Genomic DNA, 17674 nt, shown 5'->3' with positions numbered 1-17674 from the left:
GCTGACAAAATGTCATCACCGATTCACCCCTAATCTTAACTCGATACATTGCTTTTTTTTTATAAAACAGTATTGCTTTTTTTTTTTTGTCATGCTGTGTCAGGATATGAAACTTTCATTCTCTGTCCTATCTTAACCTGCTTATCTGATTTGAATCTGGGTCTGTCTCTGTGTTCTCTGGTTGCGAGTGACTCTACTCGGTCTCAGTATGGTTGTAACCCTGTTCTTTCTCTTTCTGGTCCCCCAGTACGGTTACAGCAGCACATTCCAGTGGGGTGGAGTCAGCCAGCTCCAGTGACTCTGAGAGCAGCTCAGGGTCGGAGTCAGGCAGTGAGAGCAGTGAGAGTGGGACAGAGGCCCCCCCACAGCCCCTCAGGAGTAGTAGCCCACCTGTGACAAAGGTACAATCGCACAGCACACTGATTAGTCATGCACTCAGAACACTTAAGTAACGTGCTTTGATCATATACACTGTGGGGTCAAATTTCCTGGACACAAATTAAAGTCCCGGACTAAAATAAACTTGCTCAATGGACAATCTCAGAACTAGATTTAGGCCTCTAATCTGCGCCTGGTCCAATATGTTTCTTTACATTGATGTTATATTGTCTGTCTTGTCTGTAATTCTCATGCAACTTGCTTTGTCTTTTAATTGATACAGTGCCAGTCAAACGTGGGGACACACCTACTCATTCTAGGGTTTTTCTTTATTTGTACTATTTTCTACATTGTCGAATAATAGTGAACATATCAAAACTATGAAATAACACACATGGAATCATGTAGTAACCAAAAAAAGTGTTAAACAAATCAAAATATATTTGAGGTTCTTGCCAGGTAGGCACCCTTTGCCTTCATGACCGCTTTGCACACTCTTGGCATTCTCTCAACCAGCTTCATGAAGTAGTCACCTGGAATGCATTTCAATCAACAGGTGTGCCTTGTTAAAAATTAATTATTGGATGTTTTTTTTTCCTCAATGCGTTTGAGCCAATCAGTTGTGTTGTAACAAGGTAGGGGTGGTATACAGAAGAGAGCCCAATTTGGTAAAAGACCAAGTCTGTATTATGGCAAGAACAGCTCAAATAAGCAAAGAGAAACCACAGTCAATATAGAACATTTGAAGAACTTTGACAGTTTTTTCCAGTAGAAATCTGTCGTTTTGGTCTGATGAGTCCAAAGGACAGATTCCCACTGTTCTATTGCTTGTGTTTCTTGGCCCCAGCAAGTCTCTTCTTATTATTGGTGTCCTTTAGTAGTGGTTTCTTTGCAGCAATTCAACCATGAAGGCCTGATTCACACAGTCTCCTCTGAACAGTTGATGTTGAGATGTGTCTGTTACTTGAACTCTGTGATGCATTTATTTGGGCTGCAATTTCTGAGGTGCAGTTAACTCCAATGAACTTATCCTCTGCTGCAGAGGTAACTCTGGGTCTTCCTTTCCTGTGGCGGTCCTCATGAGAGACAGTTTCATCATGGATCTTGATGGTTTTTGCGACTGCACTTGAAGAAACTTTCAAAGTTCTTCAAATGTTCCATGTTGACTGACCTTCATGTCTTAAAGTAATGATGGACTGTCTTCAGTATACCAATCCTACCTTGTCATAACACAGCTGATTGGCTCGAACGCATTAAGAAGGAAAGAAATTCCACAAATTAACTTTTAACAAGGCACACACCTGTTAATTGAAATGATTTATTTAACACATTTTTGGGTTACTACATGATTCCATATGTGTTATTTCATAGTTGTGATGTCTTCACTATAATTCTACAATTGAGAAAATAGTAAGTCAGGAAGTCACTGTCCATAGGAGTCAACTTTTGACTGGTACTAAAATATATTTATTTTATTTATTTTCGTGGTAATGGACTGGAGCATGGTTTCCATGGTTTCCAGGTGTTTGATGCCATTCCATTCGTTCTGTTCCAGCCATTCTTATGAGCCGTCCTCCCCTCAGCAGCCACCCACTAATATATATTTGTGTTTCTTTTCATTGATCATATATTGTCTGTCCAGGCGGAGGGCCCCGTGGTGACTAACTGGCAGTTGAACAACTGGATCAGAGTGAGCCAGCAGAACCCCAGCACAGAGAGCCAGAGTGACGCTCTACTGAGCCCTCTACCCAAACAGCAGCAGAGCCATGAGGAGGAGGCCATTCCTCCCAGGGACTACAAATCCAACACACCCCCACGTCGCTCAGAGTTCAGTGACGGCGAAGCCAAACCTCAACGCAGTGAAGAAGCTGCCCACAACCAGCATGTCCAACACAAGTCCCCGGCCACCTCGCACGTTGGGAACAGCAGCAACAGCAGCAGCCAGAGAAAGACAGTGGGGAACAAACACCCCTCCAGACCAGCCAAGGCTCCCCGACCTGAAGACCCTCAGGCTGGGTTACAGGTGGAGAGTGTGGAGGTGGTCCCCCGTGACAAAGACACCTCGTTCACAGACAGGCCAAAGGTCAAAACGAAAACCGGCCACAGCAATAGCAAGAGCAGCGGAGCCAAAACAAACAGCAGGAAGCCTGCCAAGCGTGGCACCTCTGAGAAGAAGACCGAACAACCAGCGTCACAGGGTGGCCCCAAGGTCACTCTGGTGCTGGACTGTAAGCGGGAGAAGTCTCCTAGTCCCAGTCCTGCCCAGGAGGTAGACCAGCCAGCCCCAGCTTTGGTGAAGACCATCAGTGTCAGGACAGAGACCCTCCCGGCCCCTCAGAAGGGCCAAAAGAAGCCCCGGCGCCACTCTCTAGACCCAGCACACAAGGCCAAGCGGGAGTCCTCAGCCAAAGCTTCCAGGGTCTGCCAAGGTCCTCCACGGGCCCTGCTGGTAAAGATAGAATTGAGCCTGCTTTCCAGGGTTCCCTCCCAGGGTTCCAGGCCTTCTTCAGGGGGCCAGGAGCCAGCCATCAGGAAGGGACCCACCACGGCCCCAGAGAGGGGGGACACCAACCCCGCTGCCCCCATCCCTACCAAAGTCTGCAAGAAGAGACCGGTAGGTTGGCTTTTTATGATGAAATGATATTTGTGGTGTTGCTGATTTAGTAGTGGTTGTTGTTTTTGCTTGATGAGCTGGTTTGGGTTCTGCAGTCCTTTTGTAGTAGTAGTAGTAACCTTCTCCCACTCCTAGCCAAGTGTATCAACAGTCCTATCGTACTCTATCATTGTGCTTGCTATCATCCCGGCAGACACAGTGTCCCGTACTTCCTGTACACCTTCCTGTTACGTAACGTTTACGGCAACTGCACCGTCCGCAACCGCAGGTCTCTCCCAGAGGGTGGTGCGGTCAGCCCAACTCATCACCGGGGGCACACTGCCTGCCCTCCACGACACCTACTCTCCCCCCCCCCCCCCCCCCCCCCATCAGGGACCTCAGCCACCTGAGCCACGGCCTGTTCACCCTGCTACCATCTAGAAGGCAGAGACCGTGCAGGTGCATCAAAGCTGGGACCGAGAGACTGAGAAACAGCTTCTATCTCCAGGCCATCAGACTGTTATAACAGTCACCATTAGCAGGCCTCCGCCCTGAACTTCAGTCACTGTTACTAGCCAGCTATCACCCAGTACTCTACCCTGCACCTTAGTGACTAACGTATGCCAGGGAAACATTCTTCACACCATTACACTACCGCCAACCAGCCTGTACTGTTGACACCATGCAGGATGGGTCCATGGACTCATGCCATCATCATGACGCAACAGAGAACCAGGATTCGTTCGGACCAGGCACTGTTTTTCCACTCCTCAGTTGTCCAGTGTTGGTGATCTCGTGCCCACGGAAGCTGCTTCTTCTTTTTTTTAGCTGATAGGAGTGGAACCCTGTGTGGTCGTCTGCTGCAAATAGCCAATCCGTGACGAGGAACGATGTGTTGTGCGTTCCGAGATGCCGCTCTGCGAACCACTGTTGTACTGCTCTGTTATTTGCCTGTTAGCTTGCACGATTCTTGCCATTCTCCTTCGACCTCTCAAGCGTCTTTTTTTTTTTAACCCCATGTAACTGCCGCTGACTGGATGTGTTTTTTTCCCTCGACCCCACGTAACTGCCGCTGACTGGATGTTTTTTGTCGTACCATCCTCTGTTATCCCTAGACACTCGTGCGTGAAAAAGCCCAGGAGGCCAGCTGTTTCTGAGATACTGTAACCGACGCGCCTGGCGCTGACGATCATAACACGCTCAGTTGTTTAGGTCACTCGTTGTGGCACATTTTAGCGTTCAATCAAACCGTAGCGGAAAGTCTCGACGTCTGCCTGCTTCATTATATAGCAAGTCACGTTTACTCACTGTCCATACTGTCTATACACACCATCCTATATAACTACTATCCATACTGTCTATACACACCATCCCATATAACTACTGTCTATACACACCATCCTATATAACTACTGTCTATAAACACCATCCTATATAACTACTGTCTATAAACACCATCCTATATAACTACTGTCCATACTGTCTATACACACCATCCTATATAACTACTGTCTATACACACCATCCCATATAACTACTGTCTATACACACCATCCTATATAACTACTGTCTATAAACACCATCCTATATAACTACTGTCTATAAACACCATCCTATATAACTACTGTCCATACTGTCTATACACACCATCCTATATAACTACTGTCTATACACACCATCCCATATAACTACTGTCTATACACACCATCCTATATAACTACTGTCTATACACACCATCATATATAACTACTGTCTATACACACCATCCTATATAACTACTATCCATACTGTCTATACACACCATCCTGTATAACTACTGTCTATACACACCATCCTATATAACTACTGTCTATACACACCATCCTATATAACTACTGTCTATAAACACCATCCTATATAACTACTGTCCATACTGTCTATACACACCATCCTATATAACTACTGTCTATACACACCATCCCATATAACTACTGTCTATACACACCATCCTATATAACTACTGTCTATACACACCATCATATATAACTACTGTCTATACACACCATCCTATATAACTACTATCCATACTGTCTATACACACCATCCTGTATAACTACTGTCTATACACACCATCCTATATAACTACTGTCTATACACACCATCCTATATAACTACTGTCTATACACACCATCCTATATAACTACTGTCTATACTGTCTATACACACCATCCTATATAACTACTGTCTATACTGTCTATACACACCATCCTATATAACTACTGTCTATAAACACCATCCTATATAACTACTGTCTATACTGCCTATACACACCATCCTATATAACTACTGTCTATACTGTCTATACACACCATCCTATATAACTACTGTCTATAAACACCATCCTATATAACTACTGTCTATACACACCATCCTATATAACTACTATCCATACTGTCTATACACACCATCCTATATAACTACTGTCTATACACACCATCCCATATAACTACTGTCTATACACACCATCCTATATAACTACTGTCTATAAACACCATCCTATATAACTACTGTCTATACACACCATCCTATATAACTACTGTCTATACACACCATCCTATATAACTACTGTCCATACTGTCTATACACACCATCCTATATAACTACTGTCTATACACACCATCCTATATAACTACTGTCCATACTGTCTATACACACCATCCTATATAACTACTGTCTATACACACCATCCTATATAACTACTGTCTATACACACCATCCTATATAACTACTGTCCATACTGTCTATACACACCATCCTATATAACTACTATCCATACTGTCTATACACACCATCCCATATAACTACTGTCTATACACACCATCCTATATAACTACTGTCTATAAACACCATCCTATATAACTACTGTCTATAAACACCATCCTATATAACTACTGTCCATACTGTCTATACACACCATCCTATATAACTACTGTCTATACACACCATCCCATATAACTACTGTCTATACACACCATCCTATATAACTACTGTCTATAAACACCATCCTATATAACTACTGTCTATAAACACCATCCTATATAACTACTGTCCATACTGTCTATACACACCATCCTATATAACTACTGTCTATACACACCATCCCATATAACTACTGTCTATACACACCATCCTATATAACTACTGTCTATACACACCATCATATATAACTACTGTCTATACACACCATCCTATATAACTACTATCCATACTGTCTATACACACCATCCTGTATAACTACTGTCTATACACACCATCCTATATAACTACTGTCTATACACACCATCCTATATAACTACTGTCTATAAACACCATCCTATATAACTACTGTCCATACTGTCTATACACACCATCCTATATAACTACTGTCTATACACACCATCCCATATAACTACTGTCTATACACACCATCCTATATAACTACTGTCTATACACACCATCATATATAACTACTGTCTATACACACCATCCTATATAACTACTATCCATACTGTCTATACACACCATCCTGTATAACTACTGTCTATACACACCATCCTATATAACTACTGTCTATACACACCATCCTATATAACTACTGTCTATACACACCATCCTATATAACTACTGTCTATACTGTCTATACACACCATCCTATATAACTACTGTCTATACTGTCTATACACACCATCCTATATAACTACTGTCTATAAACACCATCCTATATAACTACTGTCTATACTGCCTATACACACCATCCTATATAACTACTGTCTATACTGTCTATACACACCATCCTATATAACTACTGTCTATAAACACCATCCTATATAACTACTGTCTATACACACCATCCTATATAACTACTATCCATACTGTCTATACACACCATCCTATATAACTACTGTCTATACACACCATCCCATATAACTACTGTCTATACACACCATCCTATATAACTACTGTCTATAAACACCATCCTATATAACTACTGTCTATACACACCATCCTATATAACTACTGTCTATACACACCATCCTATATAACTACTGTCCATACTGTCTATACACACCATCCTATATAACTACTGTCTATACACACCATCCTATATAACTACTGTCCATACTGTCTATACACACCATCCTATATAACTACTGTCTATACACACCATCCTATATAACTACTGTCTATACACACCATCCTATATAACTACTGTCCATACTGTCTATACACACCATCCTATATAACTACTATCCATACTGTCTATACACACCATCCCATATAACTACTGTCTATACACACCATCCTATATAACTACTGTCTATAAACACCATCCTATATAACTACTGTCTATAAACACCATCCTATATAACTACTGTCCATACTGTCTATACACACCATCCTATATAACTACTGTCTATACACACCATCCCATATAACTACTGTCTATACACACCATCCTATATAACTACTGTCTATACACACCATCATATATAACTACTGTCTATACACACCATCCTATATAACTACTATCCATACTGTCTATACACACCATCCTGTATAACTACTGTCTATACACACCATCCTATATAACTACTGTCTATACACACCATCCTATATAACTACTGTCTATACACACCATCCTATATAACTACTGTCTATACTGTCTATACACACCATCCTATATAACTACTGTCTATACTGTCTATACACACCATCCTATATAACTACTGTCTATAAACACCATCCTATATAACTACTGTCTATACTGCCTATACACACCATCCTATATAACTACTGTCTATACTGTCTATACACACCATCCTATATAACTACTGTCTATAAACACCATCCTATATAACTACTGTCTATACACACCATCCTATATAACTACTATCCATACTGTCTATACACACCATCCTATATAACTACTGTCTATACACACCATCCTATATAACTACTGTCCATACTGTCTATACACACCATCCTATATAACTACTGTCTATACACACCATCCTATATAACTACTGTCTATACACACCATCCTATATAACTACTGTCCATACTGTCTATACACACCATCCTATATAACTACTATCCATACTGTCTATACACACCATCCCATATAACTACTGTCTATACACACCATCCCATATAACTACTGTCTATACACACCATCCTATATAACTACTGTCTATAAACACCATCCTATATAACTACTATCCATACTGTCTATACACACCATCCCATATAACTACTGTCTATACACACCATCCTATATAACTACTGTCTATAAACACCATCCTATATAACTACTGTCTATAAACACCATCCTATATAACTACTATCCATACTGTCTATACACACCATCCCATATAACTACTGTCTATAAACACCATCCTATATAACTACTGTCTATACACACCATCCTATATAACTACTGTCCATACTGTCTATACACACCATCCTATATAACTACTGTCTATACACACCATCCTATATAACTACTGTCTATAAACACCATCCTATATAACTACTGTCCATACTGTCTATACACACCATCCCATATAACTACTGTCTATACACACCATCCTATATAACTACTGTCTATAAACACCATCCTATATAACTACTATCCATACTGTCTATACACACCATCCTATATAACTACTGTCTATACACACCATCCTATATAACTACTGTCTATAAACACCATCCTATATAACTACTGTCCATACTGTCTATACACACCATCCTATATAACTACTGTCTATACACACCATCCTATATAACTACTGTCTATACACACCATCCTATATAACTACTGTCTATACACACCATCCTATATAACTACTGTCCATACTGTCTATACACACCATCCTATATAACTACTGTCTATACACACCATCCTATATAACTACTGTCTATACACACCATCCTATATTACTGTCTATACACACCATCCTATATAACTGTCTATACACACCATCCTATATAACTACTGTCTATACACACCATCCTATATAACTACTGTCTATACACACCATCCTATATAACTACTGTCTATACTGTCTATACACACCATCCTATATAACTACTGTCTATACACACCATCCTATACAACTACTGTCTATACTGTCTATTAACACCATCCTATATAACTACTGTCTATACACAACATCCTATATAACTACTGTCTATACTGTCTATACACACCATCCTATATAACTACTGTCTATACACACAATCCTATATAACTATTGTCTATACACACCATCCTATATAACTACTGTCTATACACACCATCCTATATAACTACTGTCTATACACACCATCCTATATAACTACTGTCTATACACACCATCCTATATAACTACTGTCTATACACACCATCCTATATAACTACTGTCTATACACACCATCCTATATAACTACTGTCTATACTGCCTATACACACCATCCTATATAACTACCGTCTATACTGTCTATACACACCATCCTATATATATATATATATATATACATACATACATGTATGTGTGTATGTGTGTGTGTGTGTGTGTGTGTGTGTGTGTGTGTAGGCTCATTTTGTATATATATTTTTGATTCCTTTCTTTGGTCATTTGTGTGTATTGTTAGGTATTGCTGCACTGTTGAAGCCAGAAACATTTAGCTGCACCTACGATATGTGTACACAACCGATTTTGATTACATTTAGAGACCAGTCCTATGGCTTAGTTCCAAAAATTGAGTCGAATTGTTATGTACAGTACCTGGTTTGTTTTCTTTGGCTCTCTGCTCATTGAGGTGAACAGGGCAGCCTGGCCTCCTTCACAAGGCTCTTATCTAGGCTGTGCGTCATTGCCCATCTGAGGGCTGCCAAGCTGTACGGTTGACTAACGTTATAAAGTGGTAGTACTATGATAATGGTGGTTTTGCCATATAAGCTTGGTTTGCCCTTTCTATAACTGGAAGAAGAGCGAGCCTGTCGCTAATACGTTTTGTTTCTCAGGCTGAGAAGGATGTGAAAACCGTGCCAAGGAAGAAGCCAAAGCTGCAGAAAGATCTTAAACCCTCCACTTCAGGTCCTGGTTCCCGCAAGTCTGAGTGAGTAGCACAACACCTGCTCTCTCTCCTCCTCCTCCTAGCTAGTGAGTAGCACAACACCTCTCTCTCTCCTCCTCCTCCTAGCTAGTGAGTAACACTACACCTGCTCTCTCTCCTCCTCCTCCTAGCTAGTGAGTAGCACAACACCTTCTCTCTCTCTCCTCCTCCTAGCTAGTGAGTAGCACAACACCTTCTCTCTCTCTCCTCCTCCTAGCTAGTGAGTAGCACAACACCTTCTCTCTCCTCCTCCTCCTAGCTAGTGAGTAACACCACACCTGCTCTCTCTCCTCCTCCTCCTAGCTAGTGAGTAGCACAACACCTTCTCTCTCTCTCCTCCTCCTAGCTAGTGAGTAACACAACACCTGCTCTCTCTCCTCCTCCTCCTAGCTAGTGAGTAGCACAACACCTTCTCTCTCTCCTCCTCCTCCTAGCTAGTGAGTAACACCACACCTGCTCTCTCTCCTCCTCCTCCTAGCTAGTGAGTAGCACAACACCTTCTCTCTCTCCTCCTCCTAGCTAGTGAGTAACACTACACCTGCTCTCTCTCCTCCTCCTCCTAGCTAGTGAGTAGCACAACACCTTCTCTCTCTCCTCCTCCTAGCTAGTGAGTAACACTACACCTGCTCTCTCTCCTCCTCCTCCTAGCTAGTGAGTAGCACAACACCTGCTCTCTCTCCTCCTCCTAGCTAGTGAGTAACACTACACCTGCTCTCTCTCTCCTCCTCCTCCTAGCTAGTGAGTAACACTACACCTGCTCTCTCTCCTCCTCCTAGCTAGTGAGTAGCACAACACCTGCTCTCTCTCCTCCTCCTAGCTAGTGAGTAACACTACACCTGCTCTCTCTCCTCCTCCTAGCTAGTGAGTAACACTACACCTGCTCTCTCTCTCCTCCTCCTAGCTAGTGAGTAACACCACACCTGCTCTCTCTCCTCCTCCTAGCTAGTGAGTAGCACAACACCTGCTCTCTCTCCTCCTCCTAGCTAGTGAGTAGCACAACACCTTCTCTCTCTCTCCTCCTCCTAGCTAGTGAGTAACACTACACCTGCTCTCTCTCTCCTCTTCCTCCTAGCTAGTGAGTAACACCACACCTGCTCTGTCTCCTCCTCCTAGCTAGTGAGTAACACCACACTTGCTCTGTCTCCTCCTCCTAGCTAGTGAGTAACACCACACCTGCTCTGTCTCCTCCTCCTAGCTAGTGAGTAGCACCACACCTGCTCTCTCTCCTCCTCCTAGCTAGTGAGTAGCACAACACCTTCTCTCTCTCTCCTCCTCCTAGCTAGTGAGTAACACTACACCTGCTCTCTCTCTCCTCTTCCTCCTAGCTAGTGAGTAACACCACACCTGCTCTGTCTCCTCCTCCTAGCTAGTGAGTAACACCACACCTGCTCTCTCTCCTCATCCTAGCTAGTGAGTAACACTACACCTGCTCTCTCTCCTCCTCCTCCTAGCTAGTGAGTAACACTACACCTGCTCTCTCTCCTCCTCCTCCTAGCTACTGAGTAACACTACACCTGCTCTCTCTCCTCCTCCTCCTAGCTACTGAGTAACACTACACCTGCTCTCTCTCTCCTCCTCCTAGCTACTGAGTAACACTACACCTGCTCTCTCTCCTCCTCCTCCTAGCTAGTGAGTAACACTACACCTGCTCTCTCTCCTCCTCCTCCTAGCTAGTGAGTAACACTACACCTGCTCTCTCTCCTCCTCCTAGCTAGTGAGTAACACTACACCTGCTCTCTCTCCTCATCCTCCTAGCTAGTGAGTAACACTACACCTGCTCTCTCTCCTCCTCCTCCTAGCTAGTGAGTAACACTACACCTGCTCTCTCTCCTCCTCCTCCTAGCTAGTGAGTAACACTACACCTGTTCTCTCTCCTCCTCCTCCTAGCTAGTGAGTAACACTACACCTGCTCTCTCTCTCTCCTCCTCCTCCTAGCTAGTGAGTAACACTACACCTGCTCTCTCTCCTCCTCCTAGCTAGTGAGTAGCACAACACCTGCTCTCTCTCCTCCTCCTAGCTAGTGAGTAACACTACACCTGCTCTCTCTCCTCCTCCTAGCTAGTGAGTAGCACAACACCTTCTCTCTCTCTCCTCCTCCTAGCCAGTGAGTAACACTACACCTGCTCTCTCTCCTCCTAGCTAGTGAGTAGCACAACACCTTCTCTCTCTCTCCTCCTCCTAGCTAGTGAGTAACACTACACCTGCTCTCTCTCCTCCTCCTAGCTAGTGAGTAGCACAACACCTTCTCTCTCCCCCCCCTCCTAGCTAGTGAGTAACACTACACCTGCTCTCTCTCGTCCTCCTCCTAGCTAGTGAGTAACACCACACCTGCTCTCTCTCCTCCTCCTAGCTAGTGAGTAACACTACACCTGCTCTCTCTCCTCCTCCTCCTCCTCCTAGCTAGTGAGTAACACTACACCTGCTCTCTCTCCTCTCCTCCTAGCTAGTGAGTAACACTACACCTGCTCTCTCTCCTCCTCCTCTTAGCTAGTGAGTAACACTACACCTGCTCTCTCTCCTCCTCCTAGCTAGTGAGTAACACTACACCTGCTCTCTCTCTCCTCCTCCTCCTAGCTAGTGAGTAACACTACACCTGCTCTCTCTCTCCTCCTCCTCCTAGCTAGTGAGTAGCACAACACCTTCTCTCTCCCCTCCTCCTCCTAGCTAGTGAGTAACACCACACCTGCTCTCTCTCCTCCTCCTCCTCATCCTAGCTAGTGAGTAACACTACACCTGCTCTCTCCTCCTCCTAGCTAGTGTGTAACACTACACCTGCTCTCTCTCTCCTCCTCCTAGCTAGTGAGTAACACCACACCTGCTCTCTCTCCCCTCCTCCTAGCTAGTGAGTAACACTACACCTGCTCTCTCTCCCCTCCTCCTAGCTAGTGAGTAACACCACACCTGCTCTCTCTCCTCCTCCTCCTAGCTAGTGAGTAACACCACACCTGCTCTCTCTCCTCCTCCTCCTAGCTAGTGAGTAACACCACACCTGCTCTCTCTCCTCCTCCTCCTAGCTAGTGAGTAACACTACACCTGCTCTCTCTCCTCCTCCTAGCTAGTGAGTAACACCACACCTGCTCTCTCTCCCCTCCTCCTAGCTAGTGAGTAACACCACACCTGCTCTCTCTCCCCTCCTCCTAGCTAGTGAGTAACACAACACCTGCTCTCTCTCTCCTCCTCCTAGCTAGTGAGTAACACCACACCTGCTCTCTCTCCTCCTCCTCCTAGCTAGTGAGTAACACTACACCTGCTCTCTCTCCTCCTCCTCCTCATCCTAGCTAGTGAGTAACACTACACCTGCTCTCTCTCCTCCTCCTCCTAGCTAGTGAGTAACACTACACCTGCTCTCTCTCCTCCTCCTAGCTAGTGAGTAACACTACACCTGCTCTCTCCTCCTCCTAGCTAGTGAGTAACACTACACCTGCTCTCTCCTCTCCTCCTAGCTAGTGTGTAACACTACACCTGCTCTCTCTCTCCTCCTCCTAGCTAGTGAGTAACACTACACCTGCTCTCTCTCCTCCTCCTCCTAGCTAGTGAGTAACACTACACCTGCTCTCTCTCTCCTCCTCCTAGCTAGTGAGTAACACCACACCTGCTCTCTCTCCCCTCCTCCTAGCTAGTGAGTAACACTACACCTGCTCTCTCTCCTCTCCTCCTAGCTAGTGTGTAACACTACACCTGCTCTCTCTCTCCTCCTCCTAGCTAGTGAGTAACACCACACCTGCTCTCTCTCCTCCTCCTCCTAGCTAGTGAGTAACACCACACCTGCTCTCTCTCCTCCTCCTCCTAGCTAGTGAGTAACACCACACCTGCTCTCTCTCCTCCTCCTCCTAGCTAGTGAGTAACACTACACCTGCTCTCTCTCCTCCTCCTAGCTAGTGAGTAACACCACACCTGCTCTCTCTCCCCTCCTCCTAGCTAGTGAGTAACACCACACCTGCTCTCTCTCCCCTCCTCCTAGCTAGTGAGTAACACAACACCTGCTCTCTCTCCTCCTCCTAGCTAGTGAGTAACACCACACCTGCTCTCTCTCCTCCTCCTCCTAGCTAGTGAGTAACACTACACCTGCTCTCTCTCCTCCTCCTCCTCATCCTAGCTAGTGAGTAACACTACACCTGCTCTCTCTCCTCCTCCTCCTAGCTAGTGAGTAACACTACACCTGCTCTCTCTCCTCCTCCTAGCTAGTGAGTAACACTACACCTGCTCTCTCCTCCTCCTAGCTAGTGAGTAACACTACACCTGCTCTCTCTCCTCTCCTCCTAGCTAGTGTGTAACACTACACCTGCTCTCTCTCTCCTCCTCCTAGCTAGTGAGTAACACTACACCTGCTCTCTCTCCTCCTCCTCCTAGCTAGTGAGTAACACTACACCTGCTCTCTCTCTCCTCCTCCTAGCTAGTGAGTAACACCACACCTGCTCTCTCCCCTCCTCCTCCTAGCTAGTGAGTAACACCACACCTGCTCTCTCTCCTCATCCTAGCTAGTGAGTAACACAACACCTGGTCTCTCTCCTCCTAGCTAGTGAGTAACACTACACCTGCTCTCTCTCTCCTCCTCCTAGCTAGTGAGTAACACCACACCTGCTCTCTCTCCTCCTCCTCCTAGCTAGTGAGTAGCACAACACCTTCTCTCTCTCCTCCTCCTAGCTAGTGAGTAACACTACACCTGCTCTCTCTCTCCTCCTCCTAGCTAGTGAGTAACACCACACCTGCTCTCTCTCCTCCTCCTAGCTAGTGAGTAACACTACACCTGCTCTCTCTCCTCCTCCTAGCTAGTGAGTAACACTACACCTGCTCTCTCTCTCCTCCTCCTAGCTAGTGAGTAACACTACACCTGCTCTCTCTCCTCCTCCTCCTAGCTAGTGAGTAGCACAACACCTTCTCTCTCTCTCCTCCTCCTAGCTAGTGAGTAACACTACACCTGCTCTCTCTCTCCTCCTCCTAGCTAGTGAGTAACACTACACCTGCTCTCTCTCCTCCTCCTCCTCATCCTGGCTAGTGAGTAACACTACACCTGCTCTCTCTCCTCCTCCTCCTAGCTAGTGAGTAACACTACACCTGCTCTCTCTCCTCCTCCTAGCTAGTGAGTAACACTACACCTGCTCTCTCCTCCTCCTAGCTAGTGAGTAACACTACACCTGCTCTCTCTCCTCTCCTCCTAGCTAGTGTGTAACACTACACCTGCTCTCTCTCTCCTCCTCCTAGCTAGTGAGTAACACTACACCTGCTCTCTCTCCTCCTCCTCCTAGCTAGTGAGTAACACTACACCTGCTCTCTCTCTCCTCCTCCTAGCTAGTGAGTAACACCACACCTGCTCTCTCCCCTCCTCCTCCTAGCTAGTGAGTAACACCACACCTGCTCGCTCTCCTCATCCTAGCTAGTGAGTAACACAACACCTGGTCTCTCTCCTCCTAGCTAGTGAGTAACACTACACCTGCTCTCTCTCTCCTCCTCCTAGCTAGTGAGTAACACCACACCTGCTCTCTCTCCTCCTCCTCCTAGCTAGTGAGTAGCACAACACCTTCTCTCTCTCCTCCTCCTAGCTAGTGAGTAACACTACACCTGCTCTCTCTCTCCTCCTCCTAGCTAGTGAGTAACACCACACCTGCTCTCTCTCCTCCTCCTAGCTAGTGAGTAACACTACACCTGCTCTCTCTCCTCCTCCTAGCTAGTGAGTAACACTACACCTGCTCTCTCTCTCCTCCTCCTAGCTAGTGAGTAACACTACACCTGCTCTCTCTCCTCCTCCTCCTAGCTAGTGAGTAGCACAACACCTTCTCTCTCTCTCCTCCTCCTAGCTAGTGAGTAACACTACACCTGCTCTCTCTCTCCTCCTCCTAGCTAGTGAGTAACACCACACCTGCTCTCTCTCCTCCTCCTAGCTAGTGAGTAACACTACACCTGCTCTCTCTCCTCCTCCTAGCTAGTGTGTAACACTACATGTGCTCTCTCTCCTCCTCCTAGCTAGTGAGTAACACTACACCTGCTCTCTCTCTCCTCCTAGCTAGTGAGTAACACTACACCTGCTCTCTCCTCCTCCTCCTAGCTAGTGAGTAACACTACACCTGCTCTCTCCTCCTCCTCCTAGCTAGTGAGTAACACTACACCTGCTCTCTCCTCCTCCTCCTCCTCCTAGCTAGTGAGTAACACTACACCTACTCTCTCTCCTCCTCCTCCTAGCTAGTGAGTAACACCACACCTGCTCTCTCTCCTCCTCCTAGCTAGTGAGTAACACTACACCTGCTCTCTCTCCTCCTCCTCCTCCTAGCTAGTGAGTAACACCACACCTGCTCTCTCTCCTCCTCCTCCTCCTAGCTAGTGAGTAACACTACACCTGCTCGCTCTCCTCCTCCTCCTCCTAGCTAGTGAGTAACACTACACCTGCTCTCTCTCCTCATCCTAGCTAGTGAGTAACACTACACCTGCTCTCTCTCCTCATCTTAGCTAGTGAGTAACACTACACCTGCTCTCTCCTCATCCTAGCTAGTGAGTAACACAACACCTGGTCTCTCTCTTCTCCTCCTAGCTAGTGAGTAACACTACAGCTGCTCTCTCTCTCCTCCTCCTCCTAGCTAGTGAGTAACACTACACCTGCTCTCTCCTCATCCTAGCTAGTGAGTAACACTACACCTGCTCTCTCTCCTCTCCTCCTAGCTAGTGTGTAACACTACATGTGCTCTCTCTCCTCCTCCTAGCTAGTGAGTAACACTACACCTGCTCTCTCCTCATCCTAGCTAGTGAGTAACACTACACCTGCTCTCTCTCCTCCTCATCCTAGCTAGTGAGTAGCACAACACCTGCTCTCTCTCTCCTCCTAGCTAGTGAGTAACACTACACCTGCTCTCTCTCTCCTCCTCCTCCTAGCTAGTGAGTAACACTACACCTGCTCTCTCATCATCCTAGCTAGTGAGTAACACTACACCTGCTCTCTCCTCATCCTAGCTAGTGAGTAACACTACACCTGCTCTCTCCTCCTAGCTAGTGAGTAACACTACACCTGCTCTCTCCTCATCCTAGCTAGTGAGTAACACAACACCTGCTCTCTCTCCTCATCCTAGCTAGTGTGTAACACTACACCTGCTCTCTCTCCTCCTCCTCCTAGCTAGTGAGTAACACTACACCTGCTCTCTCTCCTCCTCCTCCTAGCTAGTGAGTAACACTACACCTGCTCTCTCTCCTCCTCATCCTAGCTAGTGAGTAACACTACACCTGCTCTCTCTCCTCCTCCTCCTAGCTAGTGAGTAACACTACACCTGCTCTCTCTCCTCATCCTAGCTAGTGAGTAACACTACACCTGCTCTCTCCTCATCCTAGCTAATGAGTAACACCACACCTGCTCTCTCCTCCTCCTAGCTAGTGAGTAACACTACACCTGCTCTCTCTCCTCCTCCTAGCTAGTGAGTAACACTACACCTGCTCTCTCTCTCCTCCTCCTAGCTAGTGAGTAACACTACACCTGCTCTCTCTCCTCATCCTAGCTAGTGAGTAACACTACACCTGCTCTCTCCTCATCCTAGCTAGTGAGTAACACTACACCTGCTCTCTCTCCTCCTCCTAGCTAGTGAGTAACACTACACCTGCTCTCTC

The 17674-nt window shown here is 45.6% G+C and overlaps 1 protein-coding gene across 3 annotated transcripts in view; it reads left to right on the top strand.

Moving 5' to 3' along the window:
- The window catches only part of LOC110536914 (AF4/FMR2 family member 1), a 77546-nt gene that overhangs the window by 45006 nt on the left and 14866 nt on the right, over nt 1-17674 (top strand). For all 3 annotated transcript variants that reach the window (XM_036936811.1, XM_036936810.1, XM_036936812.1), the window contains exons 8-10: nt 248-401; nt 2021-2992; nt 9999-10093. In XM_036936811.1, the coding sequence (XP_036792706.1) occupies nt 248-401; nt 2021-2992; nt 9999-10093 (1221 nt within the window). The remainder of the gene's footprint in view (nt 1-247; nt 402-2020; nt 2993-9998; nt 10094-17674) is intronic.

This window comes from Oncorhynchus mykiss, chromosome 12 (assembly GCF_013265735.2).
Source record: "Oncorhynchus mykiss isolate Arlee chromosome 12, USDA_OmykA_1.1, whole genome shotgun sequence".
In the NCBI taxonomy this organism is placed as follows: domain Eukaryota; kingdom Metazoa; phylum Chordata; class Actinopteri; order Salmoniformes; family Salmonidae; genus Oncorhynchus; species Oncorhynchus mykiss.
The sequence above is the reverse complement of the archived record's forward strand: the minus strand, read 5'-3'. Positions and strand labels throughout refer to the sequence as shown.